The 25,037-nt window shown below is 32.2% G+C and overlaps 2 protein-coding genes across 2 annotated transcripts; one reads left to right on the forward strand and one right to left on the reverse strand.

Annotated features, from left to right (window-relative positions):
* On the reverse strand, positions 1–20,342 carry LOC116344493 (paired box pox-neuro protein). Its single transcript, XM_031773075.1, has 6 exons — positions 20,004–20,342; positions 15,913–15,946; positions 7,997–8,137; positions 7,462–7,541; positions 1,602–1,791; positions 1–920 (listed from the first exon to the last, which is right to left on the reverse strand). Exons 2-6 carry the CDS (start codon positions 15,923–15,925, stop codon positions 19–21), a joined length of 1,326 nt encoding a protein of 441 aa, XP_031628935.1. The 5' UTR covers positions 15,926–15,946; positions 20,004–20,342; the 3' UTR covers positions 1–18.
* On the forward strand, positions 2,569–5,746 carry LOC116344483. The gene is made up of 5 exons (XM_031773064.1): positions 2,569–2,707; positions 2,882–3,060; positions 3,205–4,275; positions 4,356–5,208; positions 5,291–5,746. The coding sequence occupies exons 2-5, from the start codon at positions 2,890–2,892 to the stop codon at positions 5,422–5,424; spliced, it is 2,229 nt and encodes a 742-aa protein (XP_031628924.1). The 5' UTR covers positions 2,569–2,707; positions 2,882–2,889; the 3' UTR covers positions 5,425–5,746.
* Positions 20,343–25,037: the final 4,695 nt, after the last annotated feature.

Raw genomic sequence — 25,037 nt, forward strand, 5'->3', positions numbered from 1 at the left:
TTGAAACGGGATACATTTTTAATCGCACACCTCAATGGTTATATGGTTATTTCCGTTGCTTTTCGGTGATTCTAAGTCAGTACGTGCGAAGCATGTGTTGGTTGAGTCACCGGCAGTCGGTAGTTCCTTAATATTCTCGTTCTTCAGGACATAGGACGTTTGAAGTGTAATGGATTCTTTCTTTTCTGGCTTTTTCAACAGCTCTTCTATTGAGTATGGATTACGTTTTTTGCAATTTGACATTGAATCGATGGTATGATATGAATTACTGTTTTGCGGTAAATTATTGCGCAAATCTTTGTCATTTTCATTAACATCTATTGAATCATTATCACTGTTCACATCGGAACAATTACTTGACGACGATATATCAACATTTTTGCTTTGCGTTGAATTCGTTGGAAATGATAATTTATGTTCCAATAAATTTCCAAGCGATGTGGGATACGACAGTAGACCATCGTTAACGGTTCTTGTTTGTGAATAAAATAGATTTCGATTCCAAAATAAATGCTTACTTAGTTGACCATAAGGCAACGTCTCGGGCATACTCTGATGAGGTAAAATCGAACTTGGCATTGGTGAGTGTGAGGTGGCAGGTGAGTTGACTGATAAACATGTGCTGCCATTTTTAGCAATTGAACTAGCTGAAATTGTTGTACTTTTGAACGATGACAAATCCATGGTGGTTCTGGATGAGCCCGAAAATGAATGCGGAAATGATGATCGTGATGAATAGCTCTGATGACTGGGAAGAAATTGAATATGATGGTTATAGAGTGATTGTGCACCATTTGCTAAATGGCCTGAGTTTGGATGCACATCGGGACATGGCTCTTCGAATGTTGACATTGCATTTTTTGTTGGCGAAAAATAAACGGAACGTGCTTTTTCACTGTTGCGTTCAAACATCACTTGCGCTGTAAAATTTACATCATTTATAAATATTTTGAAAGCAGACATCATTTAATGAGGGATCTTGAAATGGAGCTTATTTAAACCCATGTAACAACTATTAGTTCAATTCACGTTTTATCATTTATTTTACGATGCATTCATCGATTTTTTTCATCATTAAAATCAGGAATTGTTTCTCTGAGAAGGTGTAATGGTAAGAAGAAGTGAATAGATTGAGCTACAGCTATATCACTGCTATTTTCACAGCTCCTATTCATATGCGCTATTTGCGACTTTATGATACAATTCCGAAAGAAATGTTCAAAATGTAAATAGAACAATAGACTTTTTGATTTGAGTATTTTTTTGCATGAACAAATCAATAAGTCCATTGTCCGGAATTGTATCATAAAATCGCTGTCCGTATCCGTTGTTCACAAATGGCACCAATGAATAGGAGCTGTGAAAATAGCACTGCTATAGCTGTAGCCCAATCTGTTCACTGGTAAGAAGGCAAAAGAAAAGATGAAAGTGAAGAGTGAAATGTTTTTAACCAAAAAATAGCTTTTTAATCAAAAAAACTTTTCTTTCTAATTTGAGGAAGATCCTTCTCTATGTTCTCCTCCTACTGATTTGCCGCCTTCTAAGAGGAACAATCCCTGTTAAAAATGCATATCCTAGACGTATACTTTTTGAAATTTTACCATTTTGTGTGTCATCTGTCCATAATCCTCCGTTACGTAAAATTCGATTCACCGAGCTAACTGATGGTATGGTATTCGGATCACATATTCTTTGGGACAATAGCTGATCACGAATTTCCCATGCAAACATTCCAGGATTTTCTTGTTTGAATCGTAAAATTTTTTTCACTACCGTCGGTGTGGCCACTTGCTGTAAAATCAAAATGATATTTCGATTAGTATCCCAACGGACAAATATGTAACGTTTTTAGGACATTTTAACGTTAAAAAATGTAACGCTTTGGCCCGGTTTAGTGGTCATTTCCGTGTCAAATGGAACGTAGATTGTGTGTGTAGTTTCCAGTATATTTACAACTTCCAATGGAATGATTCGTTCCACTTGTTTACTACCATACAAAAACATACTCTGACCGTATAATATGATCGCCACCCAATATGTGTACTGTACGTTAAGTTTTTGTATTTCAAATTTAATGATTTATTTACCGCAAGAAAATCCATTCTCTGCAAACAAATTAGATTTGAGTGATTTGATTTAATTTTCTGCAGAAGAATTTTTTTTTAAACGGCACTTGGCATTTATTTTTTTAAATACTTTCGTATTCATGAACGTATATGAATTTCGAATTTCGAAATCTGAAAGACATTCGAATTGAATTTGACAGTTGCCGTTCAACCATCGTCACTTTGAAAAAAGATGCAAACATCATAATTTTGTTTACATTTTAAAATGTGCTTTGTTTTGAGAATGCATCGTGGATTTTTAGTTCAAACAAACAGAATTCTTTCTTCTAATTTCAACGTAGATATTGTGAATTTGCAAAGAATAGATTTATTTACGGTGAATTTTGTGTCTGTTCTTGTTTTGTTTTTAAAATAACAGAACATTTCCAAAGTCACACAGTAAGAAATCAAAGCGGCATTACAGTGTATTTTGTATCGAATTGATAGGAAGTTCATTTTATTTGTGTGGAAGTGCATTCTTCATTTTATATGTCTTTGTTGTGTGAATTTGACTGTGTATTAACTTCGAATTTGATGCCATTGGATTTTTGACTGTCAGAATATTGCGAATCGAATTCAGTTTAGCGAAAAATCCTCACAAGGCAAGTTGATTTAAACTGTTTGGCCATTCAATCATTGTTATTGTTGTACTCTCTATTGTGTGTTTTGTGCTTTGAAATTGCGATTTGACGTTGTGTGTAGCCTTCAATTGTTTATATAATTATTTAACGCATTTTTTCTTTCTTTTTTCCGTTTTTTTTTAAATTTTGAAATAGACTGCAAAATGGGTCGTCACAAGAAGGCTGATCCAAACGCCGACCAAAGGTGTATAAAGCAAGGACTGCCATCAATTATCCGTGAACGATATCGGGATGTAATTGTCGCAATCATTTCGTACTTATCGGTGAAGGCTACGAAGATCGCATGCCTTGCATCGTTACTATTTTTGATGAAGGTAAGTACACCCATTTCTTTGACCAAATTTTATTTTTCGTCATTATTTCATCATTTTTTCGGCACTATGCGATCCATTGTATTTATATGAATCGATTTGATTGTTTGTCTCTCTCTCTCTATGTGTTCTGTGTTTCTTGAATAGGTCAATGAAGCACTCGACGATTTCAACTATGATTTTTTTGAAACCGATAAACCATCAACGATCATACACAACTGTTTTAAGGCCGTTCTTGTCGATAACATTGGTAACATATCGCTTATGTTACCTGGTTTCCGCAACATTGTCGACGCTGCACACATTGACTGGCCCACAAACGGTGGGTTCGGGAACGGTTTTAAATATATGTGGGAGCAGTACTACGACAATGTCAAAACGAACCTGACAACGCATTGCGAGTCTCGATTGCGGAAGTTTTTTAAAATGAGAGCATTCGAACTCAACGACTACGCCATCAAGTACAATTATTTCAACAATTTGTACGGTATGATCGAATTCGAATTGCCATACTACGACGAGGAAGATATAAAAAATGCCATCAATTATACTTATCGTCGTCGAAACACCGCAATTGGCGACGTTGAACGTGAGATGCGATTGGGTGAACTATTGGATGAATTGCGTTGGTTGGGAGCACCGGACGATTGCAATATCCGTGACTTTGTGAAAGAGGATTGGTTCAAGTCGATTCGCATGTGGTCGGAAATTCAGCGCGATATTCGGAACTTTCACTTTGCATACGAAGATCGTCGCGATAAACCGCAAATAAAAAACTTTGTCGTTGTGCCGATGTGCACTTTTCAGCGTCGACACATTCGAATTGACACCGACGCATTGTACGTTATCCTATCGAATGCGAAATTGGTGCCTCGAAAGTGCGGTAAACGGACACGTAAAGACGGAACAACAAATTTCAAAAACATCACGAGCAACGAATTCCGCACAAATAAAATCCTAAGTTGGAATTTATTCTTCGATGTGGAGAAAATTCTCAAACTTGTGCACAACAAAAAGGAATTCGATTCTCAAATTTGTTCCGATGGCGTATCTGTATCGTTGATGTACAAAAAACCGAAAGTACCACCAGTCGAGACAACAGATGACGAAATCAAGGCAATGTATGACAGCAATGAGTTGAAATATGCTGTTGGATGTGATCCGGGTATGCGAACGTGGAACGCTTCCGTACGACGAGATTTGCATACCAAAGAAGAGGTAAATTTGTCATTTAATAATGAATGAAAGCGATTGTGATTGTGAATACAATGTTGTTTTTGTTGTTTTCATTTTGTTAGGTGAATTTGCGTATATCCAGCAAGCGATATCACTGGGATGCGAAACAAGGCCGACGTAATGCAAAAGCCGAACGAATCACAAGATTGTTTACTTTCGAAGAGCAAGCCGATCGTAATCGAATTGCAGCTATGATTGGTGAAATGCCATCGCCAAAAGGACCATCATGGCGTTCGTACATTGAACATCGATTACGTGTAATGAATGATGGCATTGAAACATACTCAACCAAACAGTATGCACGCTTGGGACTGGACAAGCATATCGAATCGGTTCGTGCAATCGACAAAACGGCATGCAAAATGGTTTACAATCAACCATCAATTTTCTACATGGGAGCCAGCGGATCAACACCAGCTAATTCGCCGATTAAGATCAAGAAACATGTGCGATGTCCAGGCACACGGAAGCTGCTTGCGGCCATTATGAAACGTGGCAATTGCATCATTCGAATGGTCGATGAGTACATGACATCACAACATTGTCCATTGTGTTTCAAACGATTTCCACAAGAAACTCGACGTGATCGATACAAGACATGTGTGGGTTGTGTACCAAATCCAATTGTTGGACTACCACGAACCATCGTAACCAATGTGAGCAAACGATTACTACAAATGCGACGAACAATTGAACGAATGTGGCGCGAGATGCGTGATATAGGCGATGTCATTGCTGCAACTCTTCGAGATGGACCGAATGCAGGTCGTTTGGTGTCAAAGAAGCAACGCTTCTTCAAAACATGGCTACCAAATGTTGCAAACGTTGAAATCGAGGGAGCTGCCGGAGCACAACCAACGCTCACAACTGTATGGCACCGTGATATCGCAGCAGCGAAGCTGATCCTCTACAAAGGTATGCAATCAATTGAAATTGATACAAATTTTGAAGCAATTGTTATACATGTAATGTGTTTTTGTTATGTATCATTCGGTAGGTGAATGCGTGGTGTTCAAGCGGACAATTCATCCAAATGTACGGAGACCACGCCGTGTTGACAACAATCAGCCATTGCCGTTGTATCGAGGTCAGAATCAGAATGTCAACAATGGACATCTGCAGCCGCAGTAGTAGCAGCCCTCATTCAACAACATTCAAACAATACTAAATTTAGAAATTAGTTTATAACAATTATTTGTTAGTTCGCTAGGCTTGATTAAATTGTGGCCTTGCCAAAGTACGAGTACCTCTTGGTATAAATTGTACTCGGTAAGTGGAGTCTATTGCATATACAATAGCATAATGATGATTATGAATCAAGTCAATTTTTTCATATCAGTCTAATTGAATTGTGCTTTCTTTTCTTTTTTTCTTTCCATTGCGACGGTAAAATTGACTGAAACTACACACGAATGCTACCCCAAATTCGACCGTAAACTTGGGCCTGGTAATGGGTGATTTGCGCTAACAATTGTTCCTTGGGAATAACAACTAAACAATTATATAATTCAACTCTTCAAAAGTATCCACTATCACTCTTTTCATTTTAGCAAAAAAGTTAGTTTACATTTATTCATGACTAGCTTACCGTGCGTGCTTCGCTACGTCTTAGAAATGAATCTCTAAGTGGTAAAGTGCTGCACTGAAAAAATATTTTAGTTAAATTTTATTCAATGCCACACATATAGTATTTACAATATTATTAAATCTAAAATCAACGGTAGAGATTAAATCACTTTGAAATCTATTCTATCTGTAGTTTAATAATCTCAGTCTCAACAGTTGAAGGTTAGTTAAATTGAATTGCCTATAAATATTGTCCAATGTTTAATCTAGGATCCATATTAAGGATCGGCAAGGTATGTTCATTTTTAGACGCTTCATCTAGATGTCAAAGTGCATTGTTGTTAGATTTAATCATAAATATGCTGCATTGAATCAAATTTAACCAAAATGTTTTTCTTCATGTGTTAACTATATATAGATATGAAAAGGCGAACAACAACTTCCTACAAATGATCTTATTTACATATATATTCTAGGGCATCCCGTTGTATTTTTCAACATGTGTTGAAACTTGAAAGTTCTACGTTAAATACATCCATTCTAAAGAATGATGCTCTTAGCAAGTGATGTAAATTGTGTTTTCTATAACCTTGTGTAACCTGAGTGAATGTTTTGATAAATGCGACAAAATTATGTTTACGTAGATACATTTTTGGTTGATTGATTGTCTACTTTTGAAGAATTTGTTTGATATCCTAGGGACTTTTGACGAAAATACAATGGATAGAATGGAACTTTAATTTGACATTTTTAAAATTGACTCCCTTCTGAAATCGCTCGCATCGTAATCAACCTTAGACAAGTCAAAATATGTGTACTTTGCGTATGTCTCATATAAAGGTATTATGTCTCTTTTAGTTGATTCTTGTGTTTAGGAAAAATACCAAATATAGGCATTTTTGTGAGCTTTGTATATTAAAATTGTAGTTTTTTGCATAAAAACTATACATTCATAGTTCTAAAACTTGTTATAATACCATTTTTAGTGTATTTCCACATAAAATGAGTATTTTTCTCATCGGTACACATTCAAGGCCCAAGTTTTGCATTAATCATTATACAGGACATCCGGCTAGAAAAGCTTCCCGCGGCTAAGAACACCTTCTCTTGATATACAGGGTGTTTCACAATTCCATGCTAATCTCCCTACCACAGATTTGTCGGCTCCACTGAAACTTTCCAACAAGACAATAATGAAAAATTGCTTTTGAAAAACCCCACTGTGGTGACCGTCCGTGGAAATCAACCAGAAAATAGAAAATCTTGAGGGGCCTAGGGCTGTAACCCTACTAAAACAGCCGATTTGGGAAAAGTGCTCATACATTTTTTTACTCCTCTTGAGCTGATGAATCTGTGGTAGAGAGATTAGCATGGAATTGTGAAACACCCTGTATATATCAAGTTAATAATATGTGTGTATATAATATGAAACTCTCGAAAGATGTTGAAAATATAGCTGTATGTATTTTAATTAACGAAGACTTGGTACTTTACAATAATTCCTAAAAACTGTACAATAGCTAACATTCTTATAGCTTTCATATTGATGAACGTTAATATCTACATATGACCGATTTCTTCTATTCACATTTTTTTAAATACCTTTGATTTACTCCCGCCTATTGACCCGGGTCGAATTGAGCCTGTTTCATAGAAACGTGTTAAAATCTTGGATACACATCCTGAAAAAAGGTTTAAAAAAACAATTATTAACGAATTGAATATGTTCTCAACAATTCAATCAAATAAACATTCAAGTTATACATCGAGATCAATCAAATTTGATCACAATTGACTTTAGTTGGTTTTATATGAATCGTTGCGGCGAAAGAGTAGCTCTTATTTTTTCCCAAATAATACTGCAACATTCATAAAAAACTTTATGTTGCAGTATTATTTGGAGAAAAATAAGAGCTACTCTTTCGCTGCAACGATTCATATACTTGGTCGGGAAATGGTCATAATAGCGAAATTATGAAAATACTATTAAAGTCAGTTTCAAAAAAATATCGACAGTTTTCAATATTTTTTCGATTCATATTAAAATCATATAAAGTGCAAAAAATAATTGTTTGCAAGTTCCACTGAACTCCATCGAATTTATATTTAAAACAACCTAAACACAAAGCTACATTACCATGCGAAACCAATAGTTGGCGTGAAATGTCGCACGGTCGGACACCCATTAAGGCCAATTCTACGATCCGTTTCCGAACGCAGTCTGGAAGTGGCCGCCCATTCACAAATACACCTCCCAATTGATTTACACCTGCTTGACCTGAAAATAACAGAATAAACGATCTCATTTTAATGATTGTTGGAGTTTTTACGACCGTAATGTTATAAATCTTATTGAACCATTTTTAATTAAAATAGTCAAGTTAAAAAAAATAACAACAAAAACGCTACTGCAAAGACGGGTATATAAAAGGACGCGCTTAACATTTACGTGTATTCAATTAATATCGTAAAGGACATTTCCAGCACCTAAATATCAATGATTTATATTCTTTTTTTTCTTTCTCTTGATATAAATCTTTTTAAAACTATTATCAAATATCTTCTTTACATATAAACATTTTCGAATAAGAACATAAAACATTTTCATTGCTTAAAGATATATTAGAGGTATTGAAATTGATTCCGAAAAAATTAATAGTTTCCACATTCAGAATCAATAGTTTAAATATCACGTAAAAAGTACGTTAATTAAGCAATTAATTGGCTTACATCGAGTGAACATTGTCGACGCTTCTGCATATCAATTTCATTTGATTTTTCTTCTCAATATGTTGATTGTGTACTGATTTTCTGGGACTGTTATATCGATAATATATCATTGACTTATCGAGATATTGAAATTTGCTTTTGATAGTGTATTCAACCGTATTAGGCGATAGCAATTTGTTTTTTTTTACTGAATGATCATATGGTAGCATGAATGAACAAAATAAAGTAATAGACTCATTTTCGATAACAAATAGTATAACAACAACCGTTTGTACAGATTGAACAAAGAAAGTATATCAAACAATTAGTTGATTGCATCTAATAATGTAAGTTTTGCACTTTTAAGTACCAACCATGTGGAAATGGTAAAATTCCTCGCTTTTTATAATGAAAAATCTGTTTTTTCTTCTTGCTATATCCAACATATGTCCCACGGCAAAGTTCACGTTACTTTTTTCAAAAAGTGTTTTTAAGAATGTTGCCCCATTTTTGTACTCTATATAACTGATATTCTTTCTTGAATGAACTAAACGATTTTTTTTCTTGGTTTCAGTCTAAATTCACATATTGAAGAGGTAATGATTTTAATTTGACTTCGAGTTATTACCAAATTCGAATGGTTGTCATGACATATAGAATAAATGAAGGTCTTCTGGATGTTTTTTGTCTTTCGTTTTAGAATATCATACCAACGAACATTATAAAGTATTATATATTTTTTTTTTCACGGCGAATTTGTAGCAAATAAAAAGATGTTCCGTAAAAACGATTCATGTTCAATGAAGAAGCAATAAAGAGAATGCGTGTATATACGAAGAGCGTTGCATTCGCTTCTGTAAATGTTTCTTACACATCTTGAAACTATGTTTTTTTGTTCCAGCGATTTTCAATGATTACACTTCATTGATCTGTGATGTATCTAATGATATACGGTGTAGCTCTGAAGTATTCAATTAAAATTTCAAACACGTATGTCAGCAATAAGATTTTTCTTCTACTACTTAAAATCTTTCCAATTAAAGAACGTAGTTTTTATAGTATTTGCTTCTTTTTTTTAAATAAACGAATCGAAGCATTTTTTTCACCATTGCAATTCTTCAAAGTGTATTCAAATTTTTTTTCAATCGACATCACGTGTGTATAGTGCACACAACGCTGTGTGGACGTATGCGATGTCAATCAAACTGGGAAATTTTGTGTTTTTTTTTTCATATGTTTTAGTATGTCCAATTTAAACTTCAAAAGATAAGCGTAAAATGTGTTGACACCAGATCTCTAACCAGTTTTACGCATAATCACAACGAAAAAAAAAAAAGAACTGAGCAAATATATTGGTTTGATTGCGTAAATTCTCCTGACCCTTTTTACTTTCTGAAATTCCAATTATTGCGTGTCTTTAATGCATTTCTTCTACTTTTTATGGTTTTTTGTCAAATTCCTGAATCTTATTTGATCGTTTTTGTTGCCATTGAATTTGATATTTTTCTTGACAATTTTTCTCTTGTCAATTTTTTACGCTTGAATTACATAAGGATACACAGTACACTTTGTGCACCATTTATTCGTGGTGATGTGTGTGTGTTTTTTTGTGTGCTACATTATGTTCAATATTGAAAAAACTCAACGCGATGAAAAACAAAAAACAAATCACACTTTTTAATTCAATTTGAATTATTAATAAAACTATGGTGTGTTTTTACTGTGTCAAACTGTTTTTTGCTTTTTTCGTTTGTTCAGGATTCGTACCGAATTTAGTTGTTTGAGAAAAATTATTTATCGGTCAACACCCGCTTTCAAGATACTGTCAATTTAAAATCAATTGCATCTCATGCGACAGCGAAACATTTTTGTATGGAAGAATTGGCACGATTTATATATGCGTTCGGTAAATTCTGAGCTACAGAATTTCCGACACCGTGTACTCAACGACAGCTAAACGATTGCTTTTGGATTTTGAATGAAATCAGGAAGCTTTGTGCACATGTTTGTAAGTGTTTTACAATAAAACCTGATTTTGTATTGCATGTAACAATGTGGATTATTTGTGTTATACTTTGAAAATCGTGTGAGATATGATATGAGCTCGCATACAACAACTGCTTGTAACATACTTGAATAACTACACCAGCTGCAAGTGCTTACGTGTTTCTATGTGCGACGGTTTTTTTTCTAACTTTACCACCTATTCTCTCATGAGTACTTGCACTTATGTACCTTGAGGCCAATATAAACCTTAAATAAAAAAAAATCTGCGAAAAAAGCAAAAATTCCACATTGGATTTACAGTCTTTTTTGTCACCATGGTATCATTATTTTGATTCCATCGCCATAAAATGTAGTTCGAGATTTCAACTTCTTAAAAGTCACGGGAGTTTTTTTCCGGAGAAGGTTTTTTGTTAAGTTTTTTTTTTCGCGGGTGTAAATCCTGAATTGGATTTTCAACACAAGAAAGATATAATAAATGAAAAAAATGCAAGAAATTTATTTCGTTTTAAAAAAACGTGACATCATCTTCCTTTGGTCAAAAATGGCTTTAATTGACCTACCACTGGATGGATAGAAAAGAAACAAACCAATTTTTTTTTATTTTCGTTGTGTTGTTCATTGAATAAGTCGAGATAAAACAAATTGAAAACAACATTCTACATATGGACGGTGTTCAATAAATAATATTTACTAAAATACCGATTTGGCTGTTTGTACTCAAATCGATCAAAACTTCTTATCTCGATAAAAACAGCCCTTTATTTGACTGAACATGATAAATGATTGGTTGCATGCCGTGAATTGTTTCGCCACTGAATTAAAAAAAAAAGAAATCAGTAGGAAAATCAAATACGTGTATAAAAGTAATATTGCTATCATCAAACCTCAATAGTCGAATAATTTTTATTATATAGCCGACAATCATTATGGATCATCATATATGCCATATGCAAAATGTTCGGTACAATCAAATATTTTGACGTGTTTTTTTTTTCGGGAATTAAAACAAATGTGACCCTGAACGCTTTCTGAAAAGTGTGTACGGTTATATGTTCATGTGTCGCGATATCATTTATTTTATTGTAAATTGATGACACGATTCAGAAAACAGGTTCAAAATTGAACATTGTTATGGAATGCTCTTTTCTAATGTGTTTCTCACAACTTTAGCACATTGATCTTCTATTGATCGTCTATTAAACGATTTAGTGGTATTGGTTTCTCACGTTTTTTCGAATAAATTAACAAATTTGAATTTTTCAATGTATATTGTTTTCGTGTTAACAAATGGCGCTTGAATTTTCGGTTTTGTGTAAATTGTCGAAATGTTTGGTGAATAATTACATCAATTAAATCTAAGATATAATCGGTTCGATGAATTATTGCACCTTTTTTCATTTCAATTTTGAAAAATGAACAAATACTTTATTACCATAGAATTTCGGCACCTTTAAATGAGAATACCTTTACCGGTTTTAATGTATTATCAGCATTAATTAGGTGAAACTGAAAATATTTAATCGAAATAATCAATAACAGTCAGTCCAAAAGGCGTGTAATGAAGATATTAAAAGAATACAAATTGAATCTCTTAAATCTTCGAACAATAGACACACCATCCATGCAACAAATAGATTTCGATGGAATCACATATTTGATGTAGCGTTAACATTTTTATTGTCACCATTCTCGTTTACACATTTCTTTCACTTTGACATAACACATAACAGTCAACAAGTGTGAATCTAATATATATGTATAAAATGCGCTCATTTGTCTTTAGATTTAATTTAAAATCAAACATTCGACAAATATATTGATTTCTACTGTAAACAGATGGATTTTAAATATTTGTAGTAGTGAAATCAAATGATTATAATAAATTTTTGACTTGGATGAGCAGCAATGCGCACAATTTCCGGCACATTGGACTTTTACATGCATTTAAATAAGCCTACTCGATATATTGTGTACAATTTGAAGAGCTGTTGTTTCTTTTTTGTACAGGTGCCAACGAATGTAAACAACCTCAACCTTTTCTTTTTAAATTAAGGACTCTATCTATTATTTTTCCGTATCTAATTAGAAAATCCGAGTGGAAAATAGTGAATAAGTTACTATTCACTATAAGTTAGCTAAATTCATGAGTTTTAAAATGTTGTATGGAAAACAATCGACTATAGTTACTCGGTCAGTCAGGCGACTATTTTGGAACGTTTTGACTATCGGTTGACTATCATTATTGTCAACTTTAGTTAGCTGTTGCAGTTAACCATAGCTTACTTTAATTGTTTGAAGTTAACAAACGGTTAACTAAATTTAACTAAGGTTGCTTGTTTTTACAGTCAATAGTCAGTCAGTTTGTCCCAAAATAGATTTGAGTTAGGGGCTTACATCAGAGATTCTTTTTCGTATCAGTAAATGTGAAGAGGAGCGCTCTGTGAAGCCGGAGGAAGACCGAGGAGCAAAATATTAAAGGTAAATAATGTTATCAAATTTAAATATTTTTCTTTATATTTTGCTCTACACTTCCTCAGAGCGCGCCACCTCACATATGTTTCTCTAAAAAACAGTCTCTGACTACCAAAAGTACTTTCTTTCGCAAAATGACACTTCCGGTGTTGTGAAATATCAATCTATATTTTTTGTGATCTAAGAGAGACTTCTTCTGGTCACCCGAACTGATTTCACGTCAGCTCGATATTTTTTACATATCGATTTTGACACTTAATGATTGAAAATGAGTTCAGCACAAGGTCCAGCAGGTGTGACTCTGAATTCAGAACATCTTAAATACTAAAATTGAGGTCTAAATTGATAAGAAACACACCATATTAGAAGCAAGTTGATCTAAAATCAGCCCCGTTGACCGCCGCTGACCAGTCGACCACATATACAGTGTGACATTCTATATTTATAGACACACAAAAAAGTTCGTCTAAGTAGATTAAGATTATTTCAATAGATGGCGCTATGTTCCGACGAACACTGTGTTGTAAGTCATTTGTAAATTTACACTGAATTTTCGTAGTAAATTTACAAAATGTGTCAAAATGAAAGTCACAATATCATTTTGTAAAAATACTACGAAAAGTCAGGGTAAATTTACAAATGATGAATATATCAGTTTAAATACAACTTTTTCACAATTTTTTGGTAGCATAATTCCAAATAATAATAATAATAATAAAATAACAGAAAAAAACATCAAAAAAAAACAAATAATGTTATTTTTTGACTTCATGCATAGCGACTTTCACTATCGAAATTTACAATATCTCATATTTCGATAGATGGCGCAATACGTATGTTTATAAACTTTTTTGTGATGTCAAACTTGATGACTTCATTTAATAAATAATTATATTTTTACATTAATAATTGCAAAATTTACGATGAAAAAATGGTTTAAAAATAAATAAATTGTTTTTAGAAAATTTAGGGGCATTAATTTTATTTTAATTTATTAAATTTATATTGCAATGAAAAACTATCAATTTTCTGTGAACGTTGGTTTTTTTTGAACGGTTTGTAAATTGAACGCTTATCTGACACATGAGATTAACAATTGACATTTGTTTGTTTATACACAAACAAGTTGAAAAACTATGTGTACTGCGTTCTATCATTAAAGGTTGTAGGAAAAATTGGTCCAATGGAACAACTAACTGTAGGTGAATTAAAAAAAAGATCCCGCGAAATCAGACAAAATGAATTTTCTATGCTATTGTTATACGGAGATTCATAGTAGATTTACAAAAACTTTCAATTTTCATAATTTGTAAAATTACTATGAAATTTTGTAGTAAATTTACAAATGATGTAAATTGGACGATTTTGTAAATTCACTATGAATTTTTGAGGTAATTTTACAAATATATATTCAATATAGGTTTTTGTAAATTTACTATGAAATTTTATAGTAATATTACAAATTTTGTAAAATTACTATAGTATTTCATAGTAAATTTACAAAAACGTCATATTTTCATATTTTGTAGAATTACTATAAAATGCCATAGTACATTTACAAATTTTGTTAAATTACTATGAATATTCATAGTAAATTTACAAAACCATGCAAATTACATCATTTGTAAATTTACTACAAAATTTCATAGTAAATTTACAAATTATGAAGATAGGACGATTTTGTAAATTTACTATGAAATTTTGTAGTGAATTTACAAATGATGAAAATTGGACGATTTTGTAAAATTACTATAAAATTTCATAGTAAATTTACAAAACCATCCAATTTTCATCATTTGTAAATCTACAACAAAATTTCATTGTAATTCTACAAAATATGTAAATATACTATGAAGTTTTATAGTAATTCTACAAATTATGAAAAAAGACGTTTTTGCAAATTTACTATGAAATATCATAGTACATTTACACATTTTGTAAAATTATAATGAAATTTTGTAGTAGATTTACAAAAACCTCTATTGAATATATGTTTGTACAATTACGTCAAAAATGCATAGTAAATTTACAAAATCATCCAATTTACATCATTTGTAAATTTACTAAAAATTTCATAATAATTTTACAAATTATGAAAATTGGACGGTTTTGTAAATTTACTATGAATCTCCATAGTAATTTTACAAACACGTAGACTTCAAATATATTTGTAAATTTACTACGAAAATTCATAGTAATTCTACAAATGATAAATATAGTAACCATTGTAGAATTTGACTTATGGCGCGTTAAACAATGCCACACATGACATAAGTGATGTTTGACACTTGAACGTTTTTGAACGTTGTCGAGCGCGCCATCTTTTGAGAATTTTTTTAAAAAATAAACTTTTTTCGTGTGTCTACAAATATAGAATGTCACAGTGTATGTCTGAACATTTTTATGAATTGAATTCATTTAAAACAATATGCATTGATTGTTCGAGTTATTTTAAAAAAATATTATGTGAATCCACTATTATTTATCGTACAAAAGTTACAGGCAACAAAAACTAAATCAATAACAAAGAAAAATTCGAAGTCCCGATTTAAGACCTCGCTCTTTTTTTCGTCAGAAAGTTTTGATTCAAAATTGCAAATATGAAAAGCAACCAAGGATTATTCCTCTGAGGAGTAGAAAATTCCTACTAGGAATGAAGCAACTATTATTAGATTAGCTATATCGCCAAATTTTATTATCAAAATTATAATTATCAAAATTCATAGATATTTTTGAAAAAGATCGTTATCAATGCGATCAATATGCAATAATGCCAATTCAATAAATTTGAATAAGAATAATTACTTGATAACAATCACATTTCAAAAACCTTCTCTTAGAAGTAGTATGATATCGTTTGTTTACCTGTATGTGGCATTTTACAATTTCCAACTTAAATCTGTAAAATAAGAGAAATAAAACAATTAGAAGCATCGCAGGAATATTGATGGAAGTACTCTTCCTACTCTTTTTTATATATAAATGCTCCGAAAAGGTGTATTCAGTACTACATTATGGAGGCTCAAAGCGTATCTTCATATATTTATCGGTACAATGTTAAAAGGGGAGCTTAAGGCAAAGTTTAAGATCTGGACCAGACATTATAATGAGATATTTTCAGCCAGATGAATCAGCTCAGCCAGATATCCTCAGGAGCTGAAATTTAGTGTAAACAATAGAAGTGATTGTTATGGTCATAATAACATTCAAATTGTTACAACCACTATATCAATCTATATCAATCACTTTTATTGTTTTCACTCCATTTCAGCTCCTGACGATATCTGGCTGAACTGATTCATCTGGCTGAAAATATCTCATTATAATGTCTGATCTGGACTAATAATAATTTGTCTTAAAACACCTATCACTTATATTTAATCAATAATTTTATAAAACATAAAAAATAAAACCGGCTTTTCCCACTTCTACACATCACTGATAGATATTTTCGATCGATAGGTGACGAACTTGGATTTTCAATCCGATACTTATTCCATTTATTTACACCAAATTTGAAGTGTTACACTTTATTCAAGTCAAAGTAAATAAATCGAATCGATCAGAATGGAAACTAAACTTCATGTGACTGTCAGCAAAAGTGAGATTATACATTGTGCAAAAGAGTATTGTTTTCAAAATTGAATCGAAATTGTTGCAAAAGGACGTATGTACGCTCGGACAATTTTATGACCACATGAATAAAATTTTCAAAATCCCCATTTATTCTAAGCGATTCAAGACCATACAAAGAGTATTTTTTTGATGTTTTTGAATCCATGGTTTTTGTTTCCATTTATGGTGAGTGTTTGCTTTCAATAATTGCATTCCGTTTGTTGCAAGAACATAAATTCGATTTGGATTGAAATATTTTTTCAGATTTTATTTGAATATATAGCATTACGGATGAAACATAAAGTAGAAACGTTTTTCAATATTGCATATGATGCACATGACTTTTCAGCGAAATTCAAAAACTTTAGTCCTATCAATAGATATGTAGGCTATAAAGTTATTTTGTAAACCATAAAATAAAGTTTTTGAAAAATTCCAAAAACAAAACATCTTGATTTGGCTAAAATAATATGACTGTGATTCTTGGCGTAATAAAATTGAATGGTTGCTTTAATTCATCGAACGGTTAATTTTCATTGCAAATACTTGTCCAGTGTGTCCAGAAAATATCGCCTCATATTTGAATAAGTAAAAAGGACCTTTTATAAATATTCATACGCGGAAACGATTTGGAATATAAAGCCACTCATTAAAACAATTTTATTAATCTCTCAAATAAATCAAAATATTGTTGAAAATAAAAGTACATGGTGAATTAGTAGCCCCTATTCTATGATCGATGTCAAACAAGCAAGTTAAAGTGTGCCTTTTAAGTTTTTATGAGCGTTGAAACTTTGAAAATGCACGTGATTCGCGTTATGTAAATTAAATAATACATGTTTAGTTCAGTGATCACAGTTTGCGATTATAATTATGTTCAATATCATGTTGTAGAATGTTTCTGATTTGGCAGCGGTGGTTGAAATTATACATATTCATTTTTAAATGGCTTTGAATACACAAGATATATTAGCAAACGATGTAACAGTTTTTCGCCTCCAGTTCAACCATATCTCAGCTGATACTATATGAAAATATGTGTGTATGCATGGTCTATTGTAGCTCGCAATAGGTAGCAACGGTGTTTAGTCATTGTATATGGTCAATTTCCTTCAATTAATTTCATTTGGCAGGTTGAGCAATTCATAATAATACAAATACGCGCAACTATAGAAAACACTTTGTATGAATATTGTTGAACAAAAAAAAATATTTATTATAATATTATCGTTCTATATACTATATTTCTGCTCATTTGGTTTTTGCTCTCTAATTCGAACAAACGTGTATAATTTTATTAGCATTTTACTCCACTTGTGCACCCCCAAGTGTCTAACAGCTAAACGCGAACATTACTTTTGTTTTCACTACCTACACCTCAACTTCCGACGAATATTCAACTAATTGTGGCATTTCAATCAGCTTACGAAAACAACGAGACATTGCGTGTCACGATTAAATTGTTGTATAATTTTTACATTTCATTTCGTTAGGCATTTTCAAAAACACTTTTACCCTTGTTAATATTTACAAATTTGGAGGTGAACGGTGTGGGTGAAAGATGAATTCCATTTTTATTCGAAACTTGAATATAATGCAAATTATTCCGATATAGAAAAACAAAACCAAAATTGGTTTCGTTAAAGAAAACTGTGTAATTACCAAAACTCATTTTCGTTCTTCTTCTATAATTATTATTTTTGAAAATGAAACTAATCATTAGTTTTATTTTGAATGCTCTAGTTTGTTATATATTTCGATGCTAGTTCAATCTGAATTAATTCGCCACAATCATTCCAAATCAATTCTGTATTAAATTAGAATTTGTATGAGTATTTATGTATTTGCATTTTAGTCGCCCAAAGTAATTCGATCGACTTTTGGAGTAAGGACACGATTAAAGTACATATCTTCACAAATGTCCTTCGAATTTTCAATTGTCGTAATCGCCAAATCTTACCATTCTAACGGTTAATTTTTATTCTGCTGCACAAAAATGTCTACAAGGATGACCATTGGTCATAATGAGACGACTTCCCCGGAAATACGCCGACGATTAATTTGTCATTATTTTCTATTCTTCGGCAGATGTGGCCGTATGGAAACCATCAATTTATAAAATTTGACAACATTTAAACATAATTTTAAAATACTTTTGGAATTCAGACCATTCAAACACAAAAATATCTCTTTTGTAACGCAAAATGTTGCATAGCCGACACGTTGAAGAAAAAAGTTTTCCAGAATTTTGAAGCTTGACATTTATTTTCTGTGGGATTTCGACAGTTTCTCTGCGTTTGTATCAAGCTTTCTCTATTTTTTTCTGTGTTGTTTTAACCCTCCTAAGGATAGAATACAATAATAACATAAACGTACAAACAGCTCATAAAAAATTAATGAAAAATCTTTGAAAGGAACAAAAGGTCCAATGTACCACTTCTGTACCTAGGAGGGTTAAAGCGAAAATAATGTGTGTGTGTGTGTGTGGATCCATAATTTCAGTTTTTGGAGTAAAGATCCACAAAAATTACAAGAAAAAATGTCCAACGGGGAACAAAATCCGACGAGCCTATTAACGAATATCAATATTCACATGAAGAAATCATCGGATACATTTCATATGAATTTAGAATATAAAAAGATGGGCATTTACATCATTTGAAAATGATTGTTTTTCTCAATTATCTACTCGTTTCGCGTAAAAGTGTTGACAACGAATAATTTGCTTTATCATGTTATGAAATAAGATAATTCGATGTGAATGATATAAGTTTATTCTCATGAAAATTATGAATATCTCTAGGAACTACATTAGTTAAATATTATAAAGCATTATTAAATTTATTTCCTCTGTTATCGCTATTCTTATCAACATGCAATTCTATTTTAAATCTCCAAGTCGAATGTTTTTCCAATACTTTTTCGAGTTTGGTAACATTTCAATTCAAAGGAAAATCCTTTTTCGACATGAATTGCTCGTTTTGCATTTATTTAATATAAAGATTGAGCTGTGCAAATTATTGACTCTTGATTTCTATGCGAATTTGATATGCCTTTGGGTCTCACAATAAATGACTCGTTTATCATTTTGCAAGTGCTTCATTAACACTTCATTATTTGAACAAATATATAATCTGTATAATTAGAATTTTCAATTTAATTAACGATACAAACAAATTCAATTTACCAAAACATAGAAATATATAAATAAAAATGCAACACAAATTTTATAACAGAATTGGATTTTTCTTAACAAATTTTCACTTTCATTTGTAATTTAAAAAAAAATTGAGAATTGCAACAATTTGAAAAAGAAAAAAAAATCAGTTAAAAAAACTTACCAGTTGTACTTTGCATTTAAATAAAATCACGTAAAAAAAACTGTTTTAAAATAAAAATATTCAGTTTTATTCACACTTGATAAGCGTTTCAATGTTTTATTTTGTGTCGTTCATCATTTTAAAATGTATTTTATCACTAGAAATCCATGATTTGTGATCACCACAGCACACAATTTATTTACACAATCAATAAAATATTCTAAAAGTTTTTTTTCTGTTTAAAATTTTTTACTTTGGAATTGTTAAACTTGAGCACAGCAAAAAAAAAACCAACAACCAAAGAACGAAAGTTGAAAAATCCAAATGTATACCGAATGCCTTCGTAACAGTTAACCGTCCAATGACTACTGACTGCTGGCTGAAAGTGCCAAGTGTGTGTGCAGACATTGAGTGACTAAGTTGAACGAATAACAGCTAACCATAAGCATAATAACATAGCTTTAGAAGACAAGCATTAAGAGCAGCGGGTGTTGTTGACAACAAACGTTATGTTACCGCCACTATAGTTCTTCTGGATAATGCACCGAAAAACGTGATGGGTGAGAAAATACCAAAACGAGAAACTCTGAACACGATACGCTTAACCATCACACACTGTGTTATGTGAACTATATAGAGACCGTGAGTATAAGCAGTTAGTTTTTCAAGTGCTTGTGATATGATAAAGCGGCAACGCACGGTGTCGGCGAGAGAAGTGCCATGTAGAACGTTTCGAAATTCGGGACAATGAACACAGATAAAAACGCATACATTTTATATGAAAATACATACAGCGTGCGAAGATACAAATGAATAAAAAAAAATGTGTTTCCTTTTTTGGCAAATATGCTTGATTTGCTGTTGACAAGATAGAAACAGAAACATATACCGCGTTAAACCCCCGATGAGCACCTATTGAAGTGATCTCTCTTTCTCGCCGTGATCTCAATTTTCTCAATATTCATTTGCTGTTGCATTCGCCACTACATATATACATATTTTATTTTTATGTACATTTTGGCTCTATGATATATTACAGCCAGGGTGAATTAGTTCTAATATCTGACAGATAATAGACTCAGTAAAATATATAGTATAGACAACGAAGCAGGGAGAATGAGAGATGAATACCAGTGGGCTGGACAATTGATCTGCATTTGTATGTGGCTGGTGTATGTCTCTCTCTCTCCATGTGTGTGTGTGTGTGCGTATATTACTGTTTTCAATCAATATATTGGTATTTAGTGTGGCTGAGTGTATGCGTTGTGTATAAATTCTGCGCGTTTGAGGTAACGCAAAACGACGTTTAAATATACTTATATCATTATAAGGTTGAGCGAAAGAGATGTGATGCATAATAGGCGTAACTTTAGTTTTGTTAATCAAATAATAAATATTCCAAACATAAAATATATTTTTTTTATTACTTTCTTATCATCGAAAGTAATGAAAGGATGATTATTTATTCAAAAATAAATATAACATTCATTCTCTAAATGATTTTCAGTATTCTTTTTTTTCTTCTTCGCTTTAATTGAATAGAAAAATGTTTAGTCTCATTAAGTATATCAATCTCTTTTTTTTTCGTGTGTGTACGGCCGTGGATAAGTTAATTGAACATTATGAAGAATATGCGTTTTTTGAAACCTTGTCGGGTGTGCTTTGAGCATAGGTGTTGAAAATTGATATTATTGCGGTAAATATAATTAAATAACTCATTCAGTACTACGTGACTGTTATGGCAATTACATGTTTTTCTAGCATTTGATCGGAAAATATCTGTGCAACATTTAAAGTAATGGCATTTTTCACATTTTATATGCAATTGATACCAAACACAGAAATAATGGGAGGGATTTCTTACATAAATTCGATAATTACTCAACGTCAATCTTTTTGCATCAAATATTTTTACTTTTTCCATTGATAATACATCCATTGGTTTAACTTTTCTGGAAAACATTTACAATATCGAATTCTATACAAAAAAAACAGAATGGAGAAATTACTAATAAAAAAATATTATTTTATGAAAGTGTCTCCAAAGGATGGAAAATACAATTATCCGTAAAAAAAAAAATAAAAAAATTCCATAAATTTATATAGCTTCAAAGGATCTGTCGTTTCAGGAGCCAAAACCACAAAAAAAACGGTTGTGTGTATTCTTCTATGTGGCCGCAAAAAAGGGAAGCAAATTGTTGGTAGTGATATTATTTTTGATGGGTTCAGTGTACGAGTCCGAAAAATCGTTTTTATTTCTTCATGTTCGGTGTGTGTGTATTTTTCTGTATGTTTCTGTTTTCTTGTTCTTAATTATTTCTTTATTCGCCTGTATTTGATGTTTATCTTAATATTTGGATTGTAATTTGGTGTATTACAGACACTTCATGTAAGTTTAGAGTTTTAGTTTATCAGAATCGAAAGATCACATTAGTGCGTGTGTGCGCACACTTCTCAAATTAACGTAACACTTATTATATCTCTCTGTCGATGCCATGAGCGTAACAATGAAGAGTAGACAATATATTTCCTTCCGACATAATAACTGTCCTGTGTGTAGTTTGTGAAATAGAAACATAAATTTTCGATCGAACAATGTACGTTCGGGCACAAACACACACGCGCGCGCGCGCGTACACGCATAAACCTATATGTCTTTTGTTATCAACGGTGTGTTTCGAAAATGTCTTATTAATGTGCTACTACATCACTGCTGACGAGCAATTTACCGAAATGAGCCCAGAGAAATCAAGAGAAAGATACAGAAAGAGAGAGGGAGAGAGAAACATGCAACTATAAAAACCTCACCCGAATCACTTTTGAAGAGCAGGTGATTTTTTTTTGTCTAATTGGCTAATTGATAAAGACCCTGGAATTTGCTTCAACGTATTTCAAATTTTTTTTTTCTGTTCAGTTGCCATTCATTATTGTTGTGCTTCCTCCTTCTTATGCTATCAAAATTGTTACATTGAGCACCGAAACTGCATTTTCTGCGGGTAGTGAAAATCATCGATTTTACATCTGCATTAGGTATCATTTTCGTTGATTGCTAACGAAAGCCTGACAATTGCCGAAGCAACATTGAACCAAATGCATAAGCTGGAACGATGATAGAAATAGTATTTGGCACGGGTTGAATGTAAAAAACAAAACAAAAAAAACCCTCGACAAAAGTTATCATTATCAGATCATTTACCAAATATAAACAAAACATGCTAATGCTTAAGCGCGGCTACAATAGTGAATTGGTGTTTGGTTCCAGGATAATAGTGAAATTTTGTTTGCCAATTTCTATCGAATGAAAACTATTGAAAATTTCTCACATTTCGACAGTTTGCAACACAAAAATGAATTTTAACGATGCAAATGCGACAAATTGCACCAATGTCACCAACACTGTATATATCGATTTATGCACCAATATTTAACGCAACAATAATGGTTTGTTTTCAATTATTAACGACCACCGAGATCATTAATGGCAATTAATTTGATATATTCTCCAAAGAAGACCAGCCGTTGTGCATAGTTGGTCGAATGCATGATGGGTTCTATTTGTTATCATCACTTGTTATCAATTATTTGGCAATTTTTTGATAAACATAATAAAGGGCGTTTATTAATTCAGAGTTTCGATCGAAATAAAGCTATAATTTTGTCATTAATCAATATAGTATTAAATTGTTTTTTTTTTCCTTTTCAATTAGTATCGCATTCAAAAAGGAATGAATCAATATTTTGTGGTTTGGCCATGAAAATTGCAAAAATGACTAAAAGTTACCGAGAAAATCCCATTCGAAAGGTGCAAGTCTGGAATGGTTTCTATTTAGTCGTAGTTGTATTTAGTAATTTGAAAATAAGCCAATTTTTCTATGCTCTTTTAACAGTGAGTAAATATAATTTTCTTTTGGACTTTGTTGGAGATAAATTTAATAAATACTGAATTGCTTCAAGAGCCACGAATCGGTATATCAAAAGTACACAGACCGTAAAAATGCCATAAATTGACTGAAAACCTCGTAAAAGCTGCAGTCTGGCATTTATGAGGCGATGAACGTGTAACAATGAATGAATATAATAGGGAAACAATGAGCTCCTAAAATGAGTTCATAAATGCAGAGAGCGGCATATCTTCAAATTGTAAACTCCTTCAGCGTTTGAACATTTCAGGCTCCCGAAAAACGGAAAACGGTATTCCATCGGAAAACTTTGCATACGCACACAATCTCTCTCTCTCTCTCTCTCTCTCTCTCTCTCTCTCTCTCTCTCTGTATGAAACACCCGCTTTGTTTATTGATCAATATATATAATTTATCCTTTGACGCTATTTACTTCTATAAATAGACAGTGATTGTTCCCGGTAAAACTCGATTCAAAAGTCTTTGGTGAAAACGTGTTGTATTGAAAACATTATTTGATCACATTTCAATTATCACAACAGCACGAAACACGCACGGTTTTCAAACGACTCTTACTTCGTTAGCGAATCGCCGGTACTTCATTTGACCTAACTAACATCGTAGCTCTATTCACATTTTGGAACCAAACATTACTTTTGAATAAGTTTTTTTAGCATTTATGAAAGAAATACAGTTGGAATATCAATTTATATAAGATTTTTTTTTAAACAGAAGCTTTGATTTTAATTATCAAAAAATTTATATAAATGTCTAAAAGCAATCCAAGATCAGATAAGTGGTACACAGTTAAATCTTGTAAAAGCCGAATTTCAGAAAAGTTAAGTTCACACATATACACCGCTTGTCAAGTTACTGGTTTGATACTGATAATGTATTTCATTAGGGATCAACTAAAGCGAGAATAAACGAACGAGGGACGAAATGAATGGATGAGAAAAAAGGGAAACGTTTCATTTCGATTCGATAAAGTGAAAAGGAGACAGATTCTGATTTAAAAGAAAAAAATTGAATTATTTGTTTGAACGAAATGAATGCAAAAGGAATCAAAGAATCCAATTGTTTCGCCACAGGCTATCTTTATTTAATTTTGTGGAACATGATTTGAAACGTTTGAAGAAAAGTGTGCCTCTTTTCT

This window comes from Contarinia nasturtii, unplaced genomic scaffold (genome assembly GCF_009176525.2).
Source record: "Contarinia nasturtii isolate CC-2019 unplaced genomic scaffold, AAFC_CNas_1.1 Cnas_scaffold_129, whole genome shotgun sequence".
NCBI lineage: Eukaryota > Metazoa > Arthropoda > Insecta > Diptera > Cecidomyiidae > Contarinia > Contarinia nasturtii.

Coding starts and splice junctions, on each gene's coding strand:
- LOC116344493 (XM_031773075.1), bottom strand. Junction 7,542..7,996: donor CCAACTATTGGTTTCGCATG/GTAATGTAGCTT, acceptor ACCTTTTTTCAG/GATGTGTATCCAAGATTTTA. Junction 921..1,601: donor GACAGATGACACACAAAATG/GTAAAATTTCAA, acceptor TAAATTTTACAG/CGCAAGTGATGTTTGAACGC.
- LOC116344483 (XM_031773064.1), top strand. CDS start 2,890: ATGGGTCGTCACAAGAAGGCTGATCCAAACGCCGACCAAAGGTGTATA. Junction 3,061..3,204: donor CGTTACTATTTTTGATGAAG/GTAAGTACACCC, acceptor TTTCTTGAATAG/GTCAATGAAGCACTCGACGA. Junction 5,209..5,290: donor GAAGCTGATCCTCTACAAAG/GTATGCAATCAA, acceptor ATCATTCGGTAG/GTGAATGCGTGGTGTTCAAG.